Source organism: Sciurus carolinensis, chromosome 8 (genome assembly GCF_902686445.1).
Source record: "Sciurus carolinensis chromosome 8, mSciCar1.2, whole genome shotgun sequence".
NCBI lineage: Eukaryota > Metazoa > Chordata > Mammalia > Rodentia > Sciuridae > Sciurus > Sciurus carolinensis.
Genome location: NC_062220.1, coordinates 121,414,272 through 121,439,073, shown reverse-complemented (window position 1 = coordinate 121,439,073; position 24,802 = coordinate 121,414,272). Strand labels below are relative to the sequence as shown.

General features: G+C 38.8%; 1 protein-coding gene across 1 annotated transcript in view; it reads right to left on the bottom strand.

Annotated features, from left to right (window-relative positions):
* Mapk1 (mitogen-activated protein kinase 1) overlaps positions 1-19,574 on the bottom strand; it is a 99,780-nt gene extending 80,206 nt beyond the window's left edge. Inside the window, 1 exon segment of the mRNA XM_047560833.1 lies at positions 19,242-19,574. Within this exon segment, the coding sequence (XP_047416789.1) occupies positions 19,242-19,360 (119 nt within the window). The 5' untranslated portion in view covers positions 19,361-19,574.
* Between the last annotated feature and the right edge of the window lie 5,228 nt (positions 19,575-24,802).

The following is a 24,802-nucleotide window of genomic DNA, read 5'->3' as shown; positions in this document are numbered from 1 at the left end:
AGACTACAAGTTAAGAAATACTGACAGATTTGGTACATCTAAAAAACAACAGGCAAGACTCTAAGCTACTGAAGAAAGGAAGTTTTTTTTTGTTTTTGTTTTTTGTTTTTGGTGGCCTCATAATACTAAGGAGACAAAAAGAGTAATTAAGATCTATTTGGGTTCTAAGAGACCTAGTAAACACCTCAGGCTCTCAGGATACATGAATGGCTACCTCTAGGAGAACAAAAATCAGAAGTAGACAAAACCATAGAAAAACTGCAACCAAGCCACATCAGTTATTTTGAGTGAATTAAGGTAATGTCACTACTCCATTTGCCTATGAGTGACTAGGCTAAACCCTCTCTGGAGGAAAATGTCATACAGAGCCTCTACAATTTTCATACACAGTATTCAACATACACTTCAAACATATATCTCAAACATACCAAGAAAATAGAAATGAGGGGGGGAAACCCAGATAATAAAAACATCCACAGGTGATCCAGTTATTACAGTCTTTAAAATAGCCATGACTCATATGCTCAAGAAAAGAGGATGAGAGAACTGAAATGGGTTAACTGGAATAAAGAGATTCCGTTAAAAGCATGAAAAGGCAACTCTCCTCAAAATGGAGAAAATATCTGCAATACATAAAGGTCTTAACAGACTCATGTCCAGGATCTATAAAGAGCTCTTATAATTAAATTTTTTTAAAAATCTCAAGAGAAAAATTTACAAACATGCACACACACACAAATGCGAACAAAATCTACAATGTATAATACTTCATATCCACAGAATGGTTAAGCAAGTTGAGGTTATAAAGCAAGCTAAACTCTAATACACTGCTAGTAGGAGTAAAATGGAAAACTGGAACCTGTGCAAAACCTGTCACACAATCATTCTGCTTCTAGGAACATACATGTCCAACAGAAATAAGCATACACATTCACCAAACACATGTACTAGAGTGTTCACTGTAGCAGTGTTAATCATGGTTAAAACTGGAATAATCTAAATGCTCTTAGCAGGATAGATAAACTGTGGTATAGCTCCACTATGGAAGACTAATACTGCATGAGAATTAACCTACAATCACACAAACATAATATGGAATAAAAGAAGTCAAATAGAAAAGGGAACATTAATATGTTTCTATTCATATAAAGTATAAAACAAAATAAATCTATGCTGTTAGATGTTAGGACAGAGGGCACCTTGGTAGAATAATGACTGGAGAGAGTTAAGGGGAGTTTCTGAGATATTGGGATTTCGGATTGTTGATCCACAGCAGGTTAGTTACACAGATATTTAGTTTGGAAAATTTATCAAACTGTGCACTTTTCTTATGTGCACTTTTCTGTATGTATATTATATTTTAATAAAAGTAAAAAATACAAGCCAGGTGCAGTGGTGCATGACAGTACAATCCCAGTGGCTTGGGAGGCTGAGGCAGGAGGATCGCAAGATCAAAGCCAGCCTCAGCAAAAAGGAGGCACTAAGCAACTCAGTGAGACTCTGTCTCTAAATAAAATACAAACTAGGGCTGGGGATGTGGCTCAGTGGTCAAGTGTCCCTGAATTTAATCCCCAGTATTGACCTCTGGCCCCCTCCCCCACAAAAAAAGTAAAAAATCCAAAAGGGGGAGAGACTGGAAAGAAGAAGAAGAAAAAAAAAATCACACAATAATGGTCAACTCTAGGAGGGAATTGAATAGATATTACTAGCAAAAGTTGGGTGAAGTGGCTCATGCCTGTAAGTAATCCCAGTGACTCAGGAGGTTGAGGCAGGAGAATCACAAGTTCAAAACCAGCCTCAGTCATTTAGCAAGGCCCTAGGCAACTTAGTGAGACCCTGTCTCAAAATAAAAAGGGCTGGGGCTATGGCTCAGTGGTTAAGCGCCCCTGGGTTCAATCCGCAGAACAAAAAAAAAAAAGGTACTTAGTAACTTCCTATTTTGTAAACTGTACAATTATAACATGTATTTAACTTATTTTTTAAGCAGTGCTATTTTGTGGCTATGTCTGAATGTTTCAAAATAAAATTAAAAGAATGCTTCAATGAACATATAAAAATAAGTGAAATAAATTTCTTTAAAAACACAATTTATCAAGAAGAAATAGAAAGTGGAAAGAGTCACAAAACCATTTTTAAAAGAATTTTGAGTAGTTTAACATTTTCCCACCAAAAACTAAAACAATAAGCCAGGTCCAGAATACCTTCCAGACAAGTTCTATTGAGATTTTAAGGACTCAATCATTCCAACTTTACAGAAGGAGAGCAGGAAAAGGAACATGTCCTAACTCATTTTATAAGGGTTGTCTAATTTTTGTACCAAAAACACAGGCGAAAACCCCAAATGTTTATTAGCAAACCAAATTTGGCACTATGTAGTAATAGTGTATCATGACCAAGCAGGGCTTAATCTCAAGAATACAAACTGGTTCAATATTAGAAAATCTATTGGTCTCAGCTGCAACTTATAAGAGATTCAAGGAGAAAAGTCATAGAAAATTTTCTATGCATGCCAAAAAAAAAAAAAAAAAAAAAAAAAGCATCTATGGAAAGTCAATCATTCTGCATTAAAAAAAGAAGTTCAAAAAATTGAGAAAGAAAACTTTGTGAAAAATTAATGGCCTATATCATTCAATGAGAACTTTCCTTTGAATATCATAACAAGTCAGGGATGTCCCCTATCACCACTCCTACTCTTTAACTCTGTAATGGAGGTTCTGGTCATGCCAGCACCATGATAAAAGAAATCTAAGTAAAGAAAAGAAACAAAAGTCATGATTTTCAGATGACAAAGATTTTAAACATGAACTACTGCTATTGGAATAAAAATTAACAGGGTTGCAGAACATAATAAAATCAATTTATAAGAGTCAAATGCATTTCTATAAATCAGCTACAAATAATACCACTTATAACAGTAACAACGATGTATGATATCAAGGAACAAATTTGACAAAAGATGGGCAAGAATGGACTGGGGATGTTGCATGAGACCTTGGATTTGAACCCCAACATTGAAGAAAGAAAAAAGATGTGAATACCACAAAATTTTACTGGAAAAACTACTTAGGAAAATAGTGTGGCATCAACTAGGGAACATGTATGTGTCCTATGAACTTGCAATTCTGTTACTGGAGTTCTCTTATATATCAACAGAAATCAGAAACATGAACACTGAAGTGTCTGTTCAGTTCCTCAGCCCACTGAAATACAAAAACAAAACTACTCTAAGATTTCATCTCACTCTAATCAGAAAGGCAATTATCAAGAATACAAGCAATAATAAATGTTGGTGAGGATGTGGGGAAAAGGTATGCTGATACATTGCTGGTAGGAATGCAAACTGGTACAAGCATTATGGAAAGCACTATGGAGATTCCTCAGAAAACTTGAAATGGAACCACCATTTGACTCAGTTATTCCACTCCTTGGTTTATACCCAAAGGACTTAAAATCAGCATACTACAGTGATGCAGTCACATCAAATGTTTACAGCAGCTCAATTCACAATAGCTAAACTAAGGAACCTGTGTATATACATATTCACGATGGACTATTATTCAGCCTTAAAGAATGAAATTACGGCATTTGCCAGTAAATGGATGGATCTGAAGAATATCATGCTAAGTGAAATAAGCCAATCCCAAAAAACCAAAGGCCAAATGTTTTCTCTGGTATGCAGATGATAATTCACAATGGGGCAGGGGCAGTGGCTAGGGAAGAACAGTTACTTTATACTAGGTAGAGGGGATTGAAGGGAGAGGGGATATGGGTATAGGAAGGACAGTAGAATGAAGCAGCCATTATTACCCTACATACACACATAACTATACGACGGGACTGGTGGGATTCTACATCATGTATAACCAGAAGAATGAGAAATTGTACTTCATGATACATGATGTATCGAAGTGCATTCTACTGTCATGTACAATTAATTAAAACAAATAAAAATATGAAAAAAAGGAAACATGAACATTGACAGTAATAACAAGAAACGACCCGTGTTCATTAATACTAGAATGGACAAACTGTTGTATATTTATACAATGCTACTTATAACCTGGAAAAAAATGAATGAATATTCTCAAAAACAATGATGAGTGAAAAAAGCTGAAAAGAATATTGGCAAAAAAAAGAATATTGGCAGTATTATTTCACTTATATAATATTCAAAACCAGGAAATACTAAGCACTGTATTACTTAACAATAAAGACACAAGGTTAAATAATGCACGTGAAGGTGCTTAACAGGTAGATGTTAAGTGTTCAAATAATATTCACGGTGGTGGTTACCAACCAAGAGGGGCAAGAGACTGGTGACAGAGACCAGAAAAAAAACCCACCAGGCCATATTTTCATAAGGAAATTCTACCATTTAAAGACAAAGTTGGTCCCAATGTTTTCAGAACACAGAAAAATTTTCAAATTAATTTTATGAAGAGTAATAGTAAACCCTAAACCTGACAGACTGCATACATAAAGGTAATATAGACTGATATTACTTATCAATACAGTATCTTCAAATATTGGCAAACAGAATCCAATAGTACATTATTCCAAGAACAAAAGGAAGCTCAATATAAAGAAATATAATGTGCTAAGTAATGCTAAAGAGAGAAAAATGACACGATCATCTCCATAGAGGAAGAAGAAACACAGATAAAACTCATCATTTTATATTAAAAACAACCAAAATAGGAAGTAATAGATACTTCCTTAAATAAACACAATACACCTCTGTCCAATGCCAGCATTTGACTTAATTGGTTAAAGTAGAGCCTTTCTTGCTAAAGTCACAAACCATACAACGCCAAAAATATTTTTGAGTTTACATTTTTATAAGTAAGCATTAAATTCTAGAATGATAGAAAAACATCTGCCAGCTCTTAAATGGTAAATTCTGGGCTGGGGATATATAGTTCAGTTGGTAGAGTGCTTGCCTTGCAAGCACAAGGCCCTGGGTTCAATTTCCAGCACTGCAAAAAAAAAAAAAAAAAAAAAGCTAAATTCTGCCTTACTATGGTAACCAGAAATGCCCCTAATGTTATTATAAAACCTTCCCTTTTTTATGACTATTGGTTATGCTTTCTAGGTGTCAATAAATAAATGGCTCTTCCTAGTAATTATGACAAAATAAACAGAGATCACAGTTTAAATTCTAGTTCCCTTTGGACAAGAAAGGATTCCTGAAAAATATCAATTTTATTATCACTTTAATGGTAACTATCAGGGCTGTCCTGAAAGGGTACTTGAAAACATTAACAAAATACTATCACAGGCAGAATATTAATAACAAGGGAATGAATATTCTGGCAACAGTCTTAATATAGCAATTAGTTGGCTTTTCGATAGTCTGAAACATAACACAAAGTAGTTTTGTATGCCTACATGGCCCTGCAATAGAAATTAACTTGTAGGAAGGGTCTATACTGATGTGTGTACGTTTTTTTTTTTTTTTTTTTTTTTTTCTTTTTAAAGCATCTACTTCAACCATGGGAGAGAAACAAAGCTGATTTAATGGGAAAAAGTGTAAATTTTTTTGAGGATATGTTCAGCATTGCTAGATTAAAAAGAGAAGGAAAATTTCAAATAAACCCCCAAAGTAAACACTTTCACATTTCTGTTGAGGCAATATATGATAGTATCCTGTACTAAGTTACTGACTCAAGATAAATCCTGTTGCCAAAGTGACTTTACTTTGCAAGCCTGACTTATGTTCAGTGGTAATTTAGACATTAACTGGGAGAATGTATTGTTTTAATTTGCTTTAGCTGTGCAGCAAAGCCTCTTCTTTCACAAAGAGATTGTACTGTTATTTCTTTCTTAGTATCTATGCAAGATACCAAAAAAGTTCTATGCAAGTATTTCCCTTTCCATGGAATTCTACATTTTCCATTTCACTTTTCCCAATATAGCAGCATTAACATTCCAGTCACTAGGTAAAAACTCTACAAATAAGGTGAATAAATAATTGAGGTAAATTACTACTCTCATCCAGGAGAGGAAGTTCTAACTTTAACTTTACTTATTTATGCATTTTTGGTAAAGGGGACTGAATCCAGGGGCACTTTACCATTTATTCCTTTTGATTTTGAGACAGTCTGAGTAAGCTGCTTAGGGTCTCATTAAGTTGCTGAGATTGGCCTTGAACTTGTGACCTTGTTGCCTCAGCTTCCTAAGTCACTAGAATTACAGGCATGCATCACTAAGCCGAGTTTTATCTAGAGATTTCTTTCTTTCTTTTTTTTTTTTTTTTTTTTGGGGTGCTGGGGATCGAACCCAGGGCCTTGTGCTTACAAGGCAAGCACTCTACCGACTGAGCTATCTCCCCAGCCCCTATCTAGAGATTTCTAAGGTAAACTTCACCAAAACAGATGGCTCTCCACATGAGGGAAAAAAATCCATACTTAAGTCCTCTTCTTGTGTGTGTGTACTAATTTTATGTACTGTCCCCAAGGCCTATGACAATATTAGAGCTGGAAAGGACCCTTGATACTATCCTAATCCCTTACTTTTTACAGGTGAGAAAAACGAAAACCTGCAGAAGAAAAGGGATTAGCATAAACCCATACAATGTGTTAATGGCAGCAAGGGCCAACACTGGAGTCTCCTGACTTTCAGGTTAGTGCTCCTTCAGTTAGTTGAAAGCTGCCTTTCATGAATCCCCTCAAATTTCAGTATATCCTCATGCAAGAAACTTCCTGAAAGGGATTCACCAACAACTCTAATGAAAAAGAATTAAATCTCAAACTAAAATTACAAAAAAGTTCTTCAAAGTGAGTCTGCCAATATGAAGTCTCACTATCTACTACTTTAGTGTGCATTTCCTACAAACCATTTTCCTACATTAATGCATCATCAGACTCATTAACATATATATATTACTACAATCTAATCATTAGATGCCAAGTCTTAAGTTTCACCCAACTGTGCCAATTCAATCTCATGTATTTTTTTTTTCTTCTTATTTTTGGTACCAGGAATTGAACCCTGGGTTGCTTAACCACTGAGCCACATCCCCAGATCTTTCTATTTTTCATTTTGAGACAAGGTCTTGCTAAATTGCAGAGGCTGGTTTTGAACTTGGGATCCTCCTGCCTCAGCCTCTCAAGTTGCTGGGATTATAGACATGCGCCACTGCGCCTGGCAAGAATCATGTATTTCACGAAGTAGTCACATCTCTTTAGAATCCTTCAGTGTGGAACAATTCCTCAATTGTTTCTTGAATTTAATGACCTTGACTTTTTTTTTTTTTTTGAGGATTATAAACCAGTTATTTTTTAGAATATCCCTAAATTAGAATCTGTCCACATTGCTTCATGATTTGATTTGGATTACACATCAAACTCTTGGTTGTCCCTCTTCTCAAGGGAAACCTAATAAGAGCTGAACTATATTCAAAATCAAATGGAAGAGGACTTTGAAAAGTGGCAGAAGATATGACTAGACACTTCAAATAAGAGATAAAGCCAAATATGGCAGCGCATGCCTAATCCCAGGTACTTAGGAGGCTAAGGCAGGAGGATCACCAAGTTCCAGGCTAGCCTGAGTAATTTAGTGAGGCCCTGTCTGAAAAGTGGAGTGGAGGGACCTGTTGAGAAACTGGAACCCTTCATATACTACTGACAGAAATGCAAAATGGTACAGCTACTTTGGAAAACAACTTGGTGGTTTTTTAAAAGTTAAAAACAGTAATTTTCAAAAGTGTCAAGACTATTAAAGCCAAAGGAAGTCTGAAACTGCTCCAGATTGAAGGAGAACAAAGAACATACAATTAAACCTAACAGGATTATTCAACAGAGTTAGAAGAGCAAACAGTAGTAATGTCACTGTTAATGTCCTGATGGTGATGGCTGTGTTATGGTTATGTAGGATCTCCTTGTTATGAAAGTGTTCAGATGCAGTGGGGTGGTGGTGAATGTCCGTAAACTCAGTGGATTGGGAAGCTGAGGAAGGAGGACTGCATGTTCAAAGCTAGCCGCTAAGCAACTCAATGCTCAATGAGACCCTGTCTCTAAATAAAATACAAAATAGGATTGGGGATGTGGCTCAGTGGTCGAGTGTCCCTGAGTTCAATCCCTGGTATCCCCTCCCCCAAAAAAAACAGGTTAGATGGGGTACTGTATAAACAATTTGGTTGGGAGGGATGACCCTCAAACTTTTGTACTGTCCTTACAACATTTCTATACATTTAAAATTGGGGGGGGGGGGGACTATAATGTTAAAAACATTTTAAACTACTTTATTACAGAAAAAAGTTATCTATCTCCCTTCCTGCTTTATACCCTTACCCTTTTAGTTTTCTTCACAGCATCTGCCACTAAGTAAAACCTTAAAATATGCCTTCATTCACTTAAGGGTGGGGAGTAACATTTTTTTTTTTTTTTTTTTTTAACCAACTCTCAGTGCCTTCTACAGTAACCAGCACAAAATCTTTGTTTACTGAATTAATTTACAGCCTTATTATGTATTATGATTTAAAGGAAAATCAGTTCATTATTCTCCTAAAAAAACATACAAACATCACTACACTTTAACCCAGCAACTACACTCCTAGTTATCTACCCAAGAGAAATGAAAACGTATGCCCACACTTATAATGAACGTTCACAGTAACATTGTTCCTAACAGTCAATAACTGGTAACATCCCAAATGCCCATTATCTGATATATCCATTCAACTAATTACTATTTGATGACCCAAAGCAAGGAAACACTAATCCAGTCAACAACATAAATGAATACAACATTTAAGTGAACAAAACACCAGATTAAAAAAAACTACATTTTGCATGATTCCATTTTCATGAAAATTCTAGAATAGGGAAAACAGAAAACATTGGAATTGTTGGAGTGGGGTAAAACGGATTACAAACAGCAAGAGGGAACTTCTTTGGAATGATGGTAATGTTCTAAAAACTGGTCCCATAACTAAATTTCCCAAAAACACTGACTCGAACATAATCTTAAGGTATAATGTTTTAAACTAAAAGGTAAAAGGCTAGAGACAGCCTCCTTTTATTATTGCTTGGGTCAGTTTAAAAAAAAAAAAAAAAAAAAAAAAAAGGTAGTATAAAGAGGTGAGGCTTCATCTTATGAGGAGGACATGAGTATTTTAAAAAGAACTTATTAACCCAAATTAAGGTTCAAACTGCAAAATGTAGGACCCTGACATGTGGTAGGAGCTGCAGTCTTCACAGTCTCTCAATTCACCTGCTCCCTCTGTTGAGTCTCATATCAGCCATCCCTCCAGCATGTGGGTTTGGAAACACAAACCTGTCAATGCTAGTAACTAAAATAATCAGCAAAACTGAGTGATAAAGTCTAACTTATATAGAAGATCCCAAATGGTTGAGTAGAAACTATTAATTTTCTTGGTTAGGATGTCCCACCAGGTTTTTATTTGTCAATCATTGTTCCATATCTTAAAATAGAATGTGATTTTAAATGGGGGGGGGGGTGGTCATGACATGGCCTCAAATTCTAAAGATTTTAGAAAACTTAAGAAAAAAGGACAACACATATGGTCTGTTCACTAGAAAAACTGTTCAAAGGGGCTTCGTGTCTATTTAACAATAGAAAGAGCAACTCCTTAAAAAATAGGTTTGTGCATAAGCTACATTTTTAGTTTCTAGGTGCCTAAATGCAAACAAATACAACAGGGAAGCTATTTAAAAATTACATGACTTCAAAGAGTATTTTAGAGCTGTGTTTGTGACAAATGCTACAAAGAGAAATAAAGGGAAATTCATTAGAAGGAACTTAAAGCCAACACTGACCAAGTCTTTCCAACCCTCTCTTTAAACCACTCCCACTCAACCAGGCATCCCTTAGACAGTGAGCTCCCCAAAGGCTAGACTTATTGTTCACTAATGTATCCAGAGCACTTCAAACAACTGGAGGTATTCCGTGTTCAGCACTTCACTATCATTCTCTCATTTATACCTCATACAACACTATGAGGTGTTATATCACTATACTCCTTTTCCATAAATGAGGAAAAAAGCATTAGATTGGCTAGTTTGCCACATCCATGCTAGTCTCCACTTCCACTGTACGGATATCAGAAAAATAAAATCCTGGTGTGAGGGTTATGGCCAGGAATCAGGAACACCGGTCTAAGAAAATCTGGTCAAGTCACTCAGTGGGTGGTGAGTTCTTAGGTGTTCACAGTTAGGCTGACAACAAAGGTACAGTCCATCCTTAGAATCTCTGAAGGGGGCTGGGGAGATAGCTCAGTTGGTAGAGTGCTTGCCTTGCAAGCACAAGGCCCTGAGTTCGATCCCCAGTACCGGAAGGAAAAAAAAAAAAAATCTCTAAGGGATTGGTTCCAGGATCTCCTGAAGACACTAAAATTCATGGATGCTCAAGTTCTTTATATAAAATGGCATGTAACCTTATACATTCTCCCTCTAGATTACTTATAATACCTAACACCATGTAAATATCATGAAGAGAGTTGTTATATTGCATCATTTAGGAAATAACAAGGAAAAAGTCTGTATGTTCAGTGCAGGTGCAATTTTTAAAAAATCTATTTTTGATCTGCAATTGATTAAATTCATGGATGTGAAACCTATAGATTCAGAGGACCAGTTCTATGTCTCATGTTCATACATGTATGCATGTGGCGGGGGTTGCAGTCTAATATACCTGTAAATTCCAGCAGCTCAGGAGGCTGTGGCAGGAAGAATCCAAGTTCAAGGCCAGCCTCAATAACTTAGCAAGACCCAGTCTCAAAATAAAAGGGGCTGGGATGTAGCTCAGTGATTAAATATCCCTGGGTTCAATCACTAGGACCTACCACAAAGAAGTACTAAATTTTGTTTTAAAGACGCCACCCAGTTTTAGTGCAACCCTATACTGCCAGAGACAAGGCAAAATAGCCCTAAAAGTGATCCAAAGCCCTTCACCTATTTTAAAGACATCTGTCTCCTCTGTTTCCCTTCCCCTCAGGTCTAACAGGAGTGAACAGTTTCAGCCTAGGAAAGAGCAGGGGAAACAGCCCCCAAAATTTTAACCTGGCAAATCAGCGGTCAACCAGGGACCTCTTTTGAACACCTCCACTTCACCTCTAGATCTTACAGATGTCCCACCTTATTAAATGACCCTTCCCTCCCTTGGGCCTCAAACAAGAGGTGGACACTTTCCTAAGTCAGTTCAGATTCTCTCCACCAGAAATCAGACATAGAATATTCTCAGCCTGCTCCTCAAGTAAATAAAGACACATACCTTTGGGAAACAAGGGTCAATTCTCTTCTGCCAAGAGCATGAGGAAGTAGTAAAAGGGGGTGTGGGGTAAGGCAGCCCTGCACAGATGCAGGGCACAAGGAGATTTTTTTTTTTTTTTTTTTTTTTTTTTTGAGTGCTGGGGATCGAACCCAGGGCCTTGTGCTTATAAGGCAAGCACTCTATCGACTGAGCTATCTCCCCAGCCCCCGGAGATTTTTAATTATAAAGAGGGATGTGGCTGCCGTGGCCTGTTTTCTACTACCTAGTTCCAAATCTTACCTGAAAATTGAACTGTCCTATCCCATCCTTGTTAGTAAAATAAAGAAAGGACCAGCTCTTCCTCTGCCCCCAAACTCAGGGTCTGATGAGAGCTAGGCAAGTGCTCTACTATTGAGCTATAAACCCCCAGCCCAAAAGCCTAGATCTTAAACTCCTCATTCTCTACAATCCATTCTCTATAAGTTAGTGTCTAAAACACTCCAGCACCCGACTTTTATCTTTTATCCAGCTAGTGCCAAGTCAACCTTTAGGTTCCAGCTTAAAAAGCCCTTTCTCCAGTAAATCCCCCTGACTATTCAAGAGTACCTTGGCATCACCTTTTATATCCTCTGGTAGCACTGCACACCTCATCATTCTCAGTTTGTTATAACTTCCCTACTGGACTGTACATGCCAAAGAGTAAGAACCGCATCCGTTTACCACTTCGTTCCTACCACTTAGCACAGAGGTCAAGTACATGTTTAATATTTAGCAAATGATTCAAAATCAAGAAACTACTGGAGGTAAGTAGGAGGGGTGAGAAGAAATTAATATTACTCTTCTGATAAATACTAAATTGCTTTAACATACCTTCCTTATGGTTATACAGTTTTACTCTTCCGACCTCCTCTTCAGGAACAAGTGGACTATGAAAATCATTTCAGGGCTAGGGTTGTGGCTCAGCATGTGTGAGGCACTGGGTTTGATACTCAGCATCACATAAAATAAATAAATAAATCATTCATTTCATACTTCATTGTCAATGCATTCAGAAACCCAGGCTGTAGGAAGTGTATTTCCCAATAGCTTAGTATAATAAAGGAAAGTGTATAAAGTGTATAGTCATAAAAAAAAAAAAAAAAAAAAAATCCACAGGCTTTGGGGTCCAGACAAATTTCAGTTCTACTATATATCTGTCGGCTATGAACCATGGACATGTTACCTAAGATCTGGTTTCCTCATCTATAAAGAAAAAGAAAAAAAAAAAAAAAAAAACCCTCAAAGATGAGGATGAGAATGAATGTCAAATAACCTAAAGCGAGACAAGTTTGGTCATGGAATATCCCACACAGACCACCCACTATCCCCACACCACTTCCCAGCTCTTACCAGACTCTAGTTCCAAACCAAGAGTCTGCCCTAAGACTGAGAACCTTAGACGGACCTTAGAGAGTATCTATACTGTTGGTTTCCTAATGCTTTTAGAGCAACTGAATCCTGTTCTCAAATGGAATCTCACCCTGCTGATCCTATAAGTATATATGTGAAAGTGATCAATGAATGAAAGGAAAGAAAGAGAGGAAGGGGAAGAAGGAAGAAGAGAATAAGAAAAGAAAAAATAAGAAAAATGCAGAGATGCTTCAATGAGGAAAGAGCATGCTGTACATGAAAGGTCCCCATTTAGGGTAAGGCCTAAAACCCCTCAGAGGTTGTTTGAAAACCAGATAGAACCCAATCCTTTCATTTTTAGTTGATAAAGCATGAACCCATAAATTTGCTGAGCTGCCTCTAGCTTTCTCCTTTTGTGGTTCTGCTCAGATTCCAGAAAGCCTGGTTCAGAAATCCCCTTGTATCTCTCTTCCTCCTGGTACAGTGTGGGTCAACTCAAAGCTCAGGTAGGTAGCCTTTCCTAGTAGAAGCAGAGACAGTGCAGTTACTAAATGTGCTCATAGATACCTCTTAGGGTGGAAGCTCCAGAACATGTATGAGAAAAAAGAAGCAAAAGGGAAGAAACAGTATCCCAAGTTTGGTAGGTAGAAGGAACAAGTAGGCTAGATGAAGGGAGTTCTGTATGATTATTGGAAAATCAACTGGTTTTTAAATCAACTGTTAAGTACTACTGTTTGCAAAGTGAGGCACAAATTTTGGTTCATGGAAGAACTCAACTTGGATGCTTTCTTAACAATCTTTTTATAATACCTGAGAACTAAGAATACACAAATTAAGTTCATGGGAAAAATGTAACACAGTTAACTACCAGAAGCACATTATTAGAGATACTATTAATATCAAAGTTAATTTTTTCTTAGTTTTATTTGCACTCTAAGCTCTGTTCAGAAACACTAGATTTCCTGCTATTCATGTAAATTGGTCTCTTTATTTTCTGCTCCAAAAAGGGTACAAGAGTTTTCTATCACCAATAGAGATATATACTACTGTTGCTTCTGCCTTTCAAACAGGTGACCCAAAACCCAGGAGTTTCAGGGCGGAAGGGAGGGCAACAGTACAGAGCAATAAGGCAAAGTTCATTGCGAAGAGTCTTAGCAGAAGCCACAACTTAACAGGACCCAACATTTCTTAGGTTTAGAGGTATACTACTGGCATTCTGGCAGTACTGTTCTCCAGTGGCAGGACTGTACCATGAACTGTAGATCATTTAGAATGTCTGCCCTCATCATAGATAGAAAAGGCCAATATCCCCACCAAAAATTTGACAACAAAAAAGCCCTCTGCATTTCCAAACCCCCCAGGAGAAGGTGGGTGAAATCACCCCAAGACCAATATGCAAAAAAAAAGGAGCAAGTAGGCACACAGGTAGAAAACATAAGAGAAGCAAAGTGAGGGAAATACAACCAACCAAATTGATAAGAACTAGCGAAAAGAGGGCCATGCTTTAATGACTTCCAAACACTTACAAAATCAAGATCAAACTCTTTAACAAACATTGCCCTTCAGAATTTGGACTTGCCCACCCCAACTCTTCTCAACTCTAGCCTTCTCCCAAAGTCACCCCAAACGATGTGTGGTTTCCTTGACTTCATGGGCTGTTTTCAGACTTCTGTGTCTTTCCATGTATATTTCCTTCTGCCTAAAAAGTACTTCTGAAGGCAAACTCCCAATTCATACATCAACACCAAGCTCAAAAGTGTGTAAGGCCACATAAAAAGCCTAGTCCCATGTCACTCAGGCCTTCTTTTCCTCCCAACATTTCATATTCCATCCCACATAGTGGTGGTATAGTCTCTGTATTACTGCCCACCAACCTCATTCCACTATTTGGATTAAGTTAGTCAAGTGCATAGACCAAGTGAATCCTGGCACAATAAGTGCTCAATAAATATTTTGAGTAAATGGCCTTGCATGAATTTTTTTTTTAATTTTGGGAAAGGGTCTTGCCAAGTTGCATAGATTGGCCTTGAACTTGCCATCCTCCTCCCTCAGCCTCTTGAGTAGCTGGGTTTGAGTGTTTGCCACCACATCTGGTTTTCCACCAATGGCAAGGTAAAAAGTGATACAAGTGAAAATAGGCAAAAGATATTTTCTGTTGTTGAAACCATATACTTTTTCAACTCTAATTTTTTTTTGAGGTGCCAAGATCAAACCAAGGACTTGCACATGCTAGGCAACTGCTGTGCACTGAACTACACCTTCATTCTTCTACTTTAATTTTGATTTTTTTAGGAACCAGACAGAATGAGTTGTCCTGTTATTTCCTAGCTGGGCAAGATAACTAAACTGTCAACTTTCCTTACTGATTAAAAAAAAAAAAAAAAAAAAAGAGCAACCCCCTTTGCAGTGTGGTTAAGAGGATTAAACAATGCATGTTTATAAAAACAAAACAGAAATTGCAGAATAAATGGTACAGTACTTCTACTAGACTGCTATAATCATAAAACCTCAACAAGACAGAATACCATACCATCAGGAATGTGACCATAATAAAATTTTAGTTGAAATCATCCTTTTATTTTTGAAGTATTAGGCATTGAACCCAGGGCACTTTACCACTTTAGCTAAAACCCAAACCTTTATTTATTTTATCACCCAGGCTGACTTTGAACTTGGAATCCTACCTCAATATCCTCAGAAGCCCAGACTACAGACATGTGCCACTGAGCCCACTCTTTTACATTTTCAAAAAGAGGAGTGGAAAAATCAACAGTTTGTCTTCAGATGCATTATTTTTGTCCTCTGCGGTGTTCAATACCAATACTGTAATGACCACTGACTCTCTGGGTTCCTTTGATAATATGCACTCTTGGCTGGTTCTTTGATCTCTCAGACATTTTTCTGTCCTCTTCTGTAACTTGCCATATATTGACACCTAGAGGTTGGCATTTCTTTGGATCAGTTCTCAGATCTTTTCTCATATTATCCACTCACAAGGATTAAATTAACATCTCTATGGAGATGACCCCATCTCTGTCACATTCAGAAACATTTCAAACTCATCTACTCCAAAATAATGATTTTTTATCTCGGATAACAAGACAATCAAGCATATATCTTCCATTTCTTCTCTCTCAATCCTGCCAGTCTTTTCCTACACATTTCACCAGTCCTCAGGTTCCTCTTCTTTTATCTGTTTCTTTTTTTTTTCTTTTTTTTTTTTTTGCGGTACTGGGGATTTGAACCCAGGGCCTTGTGCTTGAGAGGCAAGCACTCAACCAACTAAGCTATATCCCCAGCCCTTTTATCTGCTTCTTGAAGTATTTGTATGCTAGAGTAAATTCTTTGGTCCATCTGTTCTACCTCAGGATTCTTAACCTTCCTGGGATAACAAACCCCTCTGAAAATCTACTGAGTATTGTAGGTCATACACCAAAAAGAACATATGTTTGCAATTTTATGTAATCAATGACCCCCAAAAAGAATCTATGCTCCTCCACTCAAGATTTGAGCTATCATTCCCTATATACAAAATTTCATCTCCAGTTCCTGCATCGCTGTTAAAAATTTCAATATGTTTTTCATATAGCCTGAATGGGCTGTAAGAATCACTATCTTAAACCTACATCAAAATTTACTACTTCTCCCAGATAAATCTGCTCTGCCTCCAGTACTTCTTCTCTTGGATAATGGCACCTCCATCATCCCAGGTTCCCAAGACAGTCTTGCAATTAACAACTATATCCATAATCAATCGTCAAGCCTTGTCTCATTCTCTCACAGAAATCTCTGAAATCCAAATCCCACCTTTCTTGGTCTCTCATTCTTTTAAGTTTTAAGTTTCATCTCTTTTGCTCCTACCCATACTTGCATGATTACAAGTCTTTCTACCATTCTTCCATAAGAGCTACTATGACTGATGCCATCTATCCAAGACCCCTTAATTCCTTCTGCCACGGGATCACTATTCTTTTAGATAGTTACAATGGTCCCCATTCCAATTCTTTTCCCTATCATTCTCACCAGTATTAATTCATCTTCCCTGCAAATTTCAAAACTGACCATATGACTGCATTTCAAAAATGTTAATGCCTCTCCACTGCACAAATATAGTCAAACTCGGATTTGCCATTAAGAATCCTCTACAGTTTGTCACCTAAGTACTTTTCCAGGATTATATTTCACAGCTCAAGCTGTCACTTGCTCCTATTATCTGTCTATCAAAATCACACCCACTCTTAAAGGCCCTACTCAAAGCCCTCTTCATTTTTTTATCCTCCATATAATGATTAGGAAAGGAACATGAACAAAACTGCTGCAATTCCTAACGAACTGATTCAGAAAAATTTTTTAAAATTGCTAAAAAAAAATCTAGAAATCCCTAAATCCTTCTGGAAGTATTAAATTTTTAAAGAGATCACTATTCAAATATTAACATTTCAGCCAAGAAGCTCTCTACAAATCCAACACTTGTTAATCAACATTGATCAAAAGATAATGTGTGGCTTAGTGGTAAAGCACTCGCCTGACATGCGCTGAGGACCTGGGTTTGATCCTTAGCACCACATTAAAAATAAAATAAAGGTATTGTGTCTACCTACAACTAAAAATAAAACAAAACAAAAAATACATACATATATATGTAAAGGTAATGTGTAATGTAGATGATTCAATTAATATTAAGATGTATTTTCAATCTGAAAATAAAAGGCTATCATCTGAGTCCAGGATTCAAATTCCAATTATATCTGTATTTTACTTATGAAAAGGAAAAAAACAGTAAAAGGACTTGGCATTTCAACTGGAGACCTAGGTCAAATAAATCTACAACAGTGAGTAAAAGAGCTCCCAGATATAAATAATCTCCAGACTTGTATCTCATGATGCGGGTGGGGGAGACTTTAAATTGACATCTTCTAATGATTTTTTTCAGACCATATTTCAAATAATTTTATTTTTAGAAAGAGATCAAAGGATGTAAGGGGCAACTGTGACCATCTATTAATGATGTATTTACTAGCATACTTACCAGCTGGTGCAAGAACAATGAGATATATGACAGAAGTGATGCTTTGGGCAGTACTTTCTTTCCACTAGTTTCAGGACCTTATTTGTCTATGGTCTGACCTAATTTAATGTCTCTTTTGGCTGCTCAGCCTGTGAGTTCAAGTTAATTTTCACAATTGTACACTGCAATGCATTTGCTTCTAAAGAAAATGAAAATATTCATAGTATTTTTTTAAAAGAATGTTAGTCTACTTAGTTAAGACATGCCCTCCTTGGCATTTCTAAAATTATAACCATTCAAATTTGAATGCATTTCTAAAAAAAAGACTTGCTCATAACAGTAAAATATGCTAAACTTCTGAATTCTTAGTAACACTAAGGAAAGCTGGGTATAATGAAAAGAGCTGCAGCATTTGAAATAGGATATCAGTATATAATTTTAAACCTGACTCTAGATCTGTGACCTTGGGAATTGACTTCAACTAGAAATACTCCCTTACCTGAAAGAGGAATATCACTTTCTTCCTTCCACAAGGTGGCTAGCCAGATAAAATTAAATAATGAAGGTAGCACAGTACCCGCCATGATGCAGTCAATAAATTAGTTTACTTCCTAAACTAATTTAGGAAATAAACACAAAAGGAAACAACAAAAGAGACACAAGATTTAGGTGTAAGAGAATCTACTTCCACAAGTCATCAGCACAAAACACTATAGTTAGCTCATTATAATAAAAACAATACCGCCACCATCATTCCAAGAACATTTCTGAGGAATCTGGATCAAGATGAGAGTCTGAATGTGACTGTGCAAGAATTCCACTTAGGATGCATATATACTGACCACTAAAAACATTAACAGGAAATAATAACTGAGCTAAAAAGTCTGGATGCATTTATGCTGTTAAGAGTGTTCACGTAGAGTAAGGAAAGGGGAGTCAAATTAGGCCCAACTCAACAGATCTTTAATAAGTTAAGAAAGTGATGCTGGCTTATCCTTCCTGAAACGCAAACAGTACAATATTAAAAGTCATTTAAAGACTTCAAGGTTGAAATATTTCACAACCAACACTGGTGTCACTAATGCTTTTTAGAAAGCTTGTACAGGAAAGCACCCTTAGCATCACTGGAGGTACTTAATGAAAGCTGTTCACGGTAAACAGATGGGAGGAGAAAATTATTTCAGTGTTTTACACATACGCCGAAGCGAACGGCTTTCAAGAACACCGCCGCCACCATCGAGGAGCATCTAATGGCATCCTACGGTTTACAATCGAACCTCAAAAATAAGGCCATCACACTTGACAGGGCACAAGGGGTGCCGAGGTTCCCTTCCCGGGGGTCCAGGCTTAAAAGTCCGCGCTTGCGACCCAGTCCGGGGGTCTCCTTAGCCTCCGCCCCGAGTCACTCCCAAATGCGAGTGGGCAGTCCCCGGAAGCCCCCCAAACACCACCTAATTCTTGACCACCCCCGGGAACCCCCTCGCAAAAACCCCATTGCGCGGACCAAGAGTCTGGGGTCAGGGTCGCAGCGCGGGAGGCCGAGGCGCGGGTGAGGCCGAGGCTGCGTCCGCGGGAGCCCCAGGCGTGGTGTGTCCCGGCGCGGCCGGAGCTGCGGGCGGGCGCGGCCACTCACCACACCATGCCGTAGGCGCCCTCGCCGATGTACGAGAGGTTGGTGTAGCGCGGCCCCACGTCGAACACCTGCCCGCGGACCATCTCCGGGCCCGCGCCCGCCGCCGCCGCCGCCGCCATGTTGGCTGCCGGGCCGCCGCCGCCGCCTCAGCTGCGCTCGGCTCGACGCTCCGCTGTCGCTGCTTAGGCCCTGTCGCGCCTCCCGAACGGACTGCGCCGCCTCCGGTGCAGCCGCTGTTGCTGACCAAGAAAGAAGGACAACGACGCTCAAGAGAACTGGAGAGACTACGACCGCTCGGACCGACTGCCTGCCTGACTGACGGGCGGGCCGGCGGGCGGGCGGAGGGAGGGGCGCGCGCCGAGGAGGGCGCCGGGGAGGAGACAAGCGACGTGCTCGAGGATTGGCTCATGACGAGCGAGGGCGGGGCCACGCGGACCGGCGGAAGAGGCGAGCGCAGCGCGGAGCAGGGCTGCAGGCGGCGGGCGGCGGCGGCCGGGTCACGTGCATTCGCTATAGAGCCTCGGAAGGAGGCTGAAGCATCGTGACATAGCCCACCAGCAGAGACAACGAGAAGCAGTGCGAACCCCGGAAAGGAATTATGACAGAGCCAGAGGAACTTGGAACTGCACGTTGGACGCTAGGACGCACTACACACTAGTCACTGGGACCTCTGCAAATCCATGTCTCACACAGCGATGAACTTAGACCTCTGGATCAGGACAGAAACCCGAAAGCATGACCAAGACAGACATTTGCATACCAAGAAAGTGTGAGACACAAATGTAGAGACCAAAATGAGCGACTAAGTGGACCCACTAATCAGAGGTTTGTTCAGATATTTGTCGCGCACCTACCGCGTTTTTAGGGATACATCCTTTGGAAGTTACCGTCTAGAGAGAGGAGACACATGAGTATAATACTCAAACTTGTAAGTATTTTGAAGATATACAAAACAGTAAGGAGTTAGTGGGTAGTAAGTTGATACACTTTAGAAAGACAGCACAGACTTAGACCCAGATTAGTACAGATGAACAGAAACTTAGACATAATGAAAAATAAACACAAACGTGTAATCACGAAAACGGAAACATCAAGATTTAGGAAAAACTAGCTAGTCGTGGAGCCTCTGCACCATTTCCTTGCTATCTCTGGAGAGTGAAATAGGAGTGGCTGTCTTCTCATCCTCTTTGGCCAACTGGGAGATCTTCAAAGCCATCAACTCTGAACTTTCAGACATTAACAAAGAAAATAACTCCTTAAAAAACCCAGTGTGTGGAACTGGAGTGCAACTGAATGGGAGAGTGAGTGTTCAGCATGTTAGGGGTCCTAGGTTTGGTGCCCAGCACCAAAAAAAAACAACAAACCTGTGTGTGTTGGTGGGGGGAATGTGTCACATGAGAAAACAAAGCACTAGAGCCAAAAATTAACTCCTTCAAAATATATTTTGGCGGGGTGTGGGGTGCAGAACTGTAATCCCAACCAGGGGAGGCAGGAGGACTTCAAATTCAAAGCTAGCCTCAGCAACTTAGCAAGACCCTTTCTTTTTTTTTTTTTTTTAAAAAGGCTGAGGTTGAAATTCAGTGGCTAAACACCTGTAGCCCCTAGGTTCAATCCCTGGTAAAAAAATTAAAATAAAAATTATATGCACATACATACCCACACACATAAATATATCCCATGAGGTGAGGTGAAACCTAATTTTAGAAAACACCAAATCCTTATTCTCTACTAAAAGAGGATATTGTGTCTTTCTTCAAAGACCAAAATAAATGGAGAATACCATGAAATTAAAACCACAATAAGGTAAAAGCAAAAGTCGAAGCAGTAAAAAGCAGACTTTATGATACAGAAAAGTAAATAAGCAATGTAGAAGATGTACATGAGAAAAACTTCAAGAGTATAGAACAAAATGGTGGAATTATTAGAGAAGATATTGAAGTTGGAGATGATCATGGGAATTCAAATTATAGGTATCCCCCAAAGGAAAACAGTAAGCCAATTGCAAGTAGGAATCAAAATTATAATGGAAGAAGACTTATAGAAAAGATCTGAAGTGGAGGTGGAAAATTAAATGGGCTCGGTTCACTAGGATCCAGAAAAATAAATAAGCAAAACCAACTTAAAGACACAATCTGGGAAGTTGGGGCACCATGACCATGCCTATAATCCAAGTGCTAGGAAGCCAAAGCAGAAGGATCTCAAGTTTGAGGCCAGCCTGGGCAACTTAGACCCTGTTTTACAATTAAAGAGCTGGGAATGTAACTCGGGGGTAGAGCATCCCTGGGTTCAAACCTCGGTACCAAAAGCAAAAACCCTGTAAAAACTGGTAAATTGGTAAATTTTAGGCATAAAGGGCAAACTAAATTGGGTGTGGTGGTGTATGCCTGTAATCGTAGCAACTTGGGAGGCTGAGGCAGGAGGATCTCAGGTTTGAGGCCAGCGTTAGCAATTTAGCGAGGTCCTAAGCAACTTATCAAGATCCTGTCCCCCAGTACCAGAAACAAACAAACAATATCCAATCAAGGAAAAAAGGTTATTTATTTTAAAAGCTGAAAAATAGACTCAAATTCCTTCTCTGTAGTAGATAAATGCAAAAGGAAAATGAAACAACTGACAGCGTGCTGAAGAAGTAGGTTGTGCCATCTTCGGATGACTTCATTTACTCTAATGCCTTAATTCCTCCTATTGTAACTGTTGCTCAGAATCTATGTGTTGAACTCCAGGTTAGCTTATTTATCTGTACCCTGGACAGCTCCATGTAACATCCCACAGGTGCATCAACTCCACATGCCCAAACTGCCAATGGTTAATTTCATGAGTTTTGAGCTTAGACTTCTGGGAGGGTTTGAATCTCAGCTGATTTACTTACCGCCTATGTTACCTTGGCCTCAGTTTCCCTAGACCTAAGATGGGGATTACAGTAATACCCAGAAATTTGGTGTGTGCAGAATGAATAAAACAACACATATGAAGAGCCTGGCACATACTATGTTATGTACCCAATAAATGTTATCTCTTATTATCTACCCCACCCAAACCTGTTCCACATCTTGTATCTGTGGATAGCATAACCTTCACCAAGATACTCAAGCTGGAAATTTGACTCTAATTTTCTAATAATGCATTTTAAGCTGGGGGTATAGCTCAGTGGTAGAAAACTTGTCTGACAATGCATTTTACTTCATTTCTGATCCCTCTCACCTAACTGATCACGAATTCCTGTAAATTCTATTTCTTTAATACAGAAATCTTTGCTACTCAAAGTGTGGTCTCTATACCAATAGCATCAGCATTATCTAGAAATTCATCAGAAATGCAGCATCTAGGGCCCTATCTCAAACTTCATGATCAGGATCTGCATTTTAACAAGATCCCCTGGTGATTCATATGCATATTAGTTTTTGAGAAGCACTATTTTATACATAACCTTTCATCCCATTGCAACTCTGGTTGGTTAAAGTCTACTGCTGCATCAACTCACTAATTGAAGCTACCCCACAATGGACTTTATTAACTCCTCTGCTTTTAGTGTTGCAGGTCATTAATTGTTTTTTTCTACCAAAATCAATCTTTTCATAATAGCATAACAACTCAGTACCTTATATAAATAATTTCCTTGTTCCTCTCCTTCCTTTTTTTTTTTTTTTTTTTTTTTGGTGCTGCAGATTATACCCATTGTCTCACACATACTAAGCGTGTGCTCTCCCGTTGAGCTACACCCCCAACTCCATTCCTCCCTTTCTTAAAGCAAGTAAGTGGTCCCACATTACACTTGGAATGAGACCTTTGCTGAACACCCTTCCAAACTGATCTCTTTTTCCCTCCTTGCCTTCCATGTACAAACCAGACTAGACTATTTTCAATTTTCCTTTTTGTCTTAACATGTACTCTTTCCCTGTAAACTGTTTTCTCACCATCTGTCCAGCATTTGTGGACATTTTTAAACTACCACACTGGCAGAGTTTCATACTTTTAGATACCGAACCACCGTGCCCTTGTGATACTTGGTAGAAGTCAAAACTGTGCCTCTTGAATGACCCTTCTGACCAGCTCAGCACCTCAGATGAGAACTGTGTCTGGGCCAGCATTGTCAATGAAGTAGGTTCACCTACTGCTGCATCCCTGCTGCCAGAAATGATGGCCCACGTGGTAACCACTATAGTGGCAATGGCTCTGGGCTCTGCTCACAGGCTATACTGGATCATGCTAGCAGTGGTAGCTTCATTGGAGGAAAAAATAATGAGCCCTCAAGGCCTGACTTTGCCTACCCGGAGCCTTAGGGAATCCCACTGGCACAATAGTAGCAGTAGTACAGTTTGACTCTAATTCTATTAGATGAAACAGTTCAGACTTGCAAGTGATTAGTCTAATCAAAAAGTTCAAATTGAAGAAATGGAAAACTGATGCTTATGGTCAAATTAGAATAAAAACATAATTGAGGACTGGAGTTGTGGCTCAGTGGTAGAGCACTTGTATGGCATGTGTGAGGCCCTGGATTCAGTCCTCAGTACCTTATATAAATAAATAAATGAAATAAAAAGATCCATTGACAACTAAAAAATATTTTTAAAAAATGTAATTTAGAGTGAAAGTATAAAACCATCAATTAAACTTCTCAGTTATTAAAAATTTCCTTGCTTTGGAACTGTAATGGAGGAGGCTATTCTTACTGCACAGAAGTTCACTGAGATGGTATAGAACTTAAGACTGCACAGGCTGTTAAGATATTGTTAGTGAGCTAACTAGAATAAAATGATTTTTCTTCTAAAAAATACTGTCATGACATGATGCATCTGACCTCTCATTTTTTTTCCAAAGAACTCCCCTGGCCTGGTGTCATGAACGTTAAGAAATCTTAAGATTAGAGTTTAGCTTTGCTTGTAGTTTTCTGACAGGGAAAGTGCCCTGACCAGTGGACAGTCTTATTCAGGTCCTGTGGCAATTACTGTTCATTCTAAGATTGAGTTTAGGCTCATCAATCTCTGCTGAGTCAGGGCAGCATGAGCCAGGCCTGGAGGGAACAATCATCTAGTCACGCTGACAACAACACATTTCTGAAAGTACAAAGCTGAGAACTAGGCTCTGGGACACTCTGAGACCATACTAAGCATAAGACCCTGCTTGACTGGCCAGCTGGCTACTTGAATGTCAATTCACAGATTTGCAAAATATTGGAAAACAATAGACCTCTGTTCTTTTTGCCTGCCCAGCATCAACAACTTCTTCTGGTGACAACAACCCTATTTCTTTAGTGCACCGTCCCATCTACATTCTCCTGTCCTTTGAAGGTGTGACTCTAGCCCCACCTTCCAAGAGTAAAATGTGACCCAGGGCTTTTCAATCAGAATCACTGACATTGGTTCAAAGGATGGATATGAGACCTGATCTAGGCCAATGATACTCAGTTCAGACTTTTGTAGAAACAACTGGGAAAGAAGTGGTCCTTTCTGCTGGATTTGCTAGGATAGCAAATGTGAGTCTGGGCCCTAACATGCTATGACATGAGAAATGCTGTTTGAGTATGAGGGTGAGACCGGGAAAGCAGGACTGACAGATGTGAA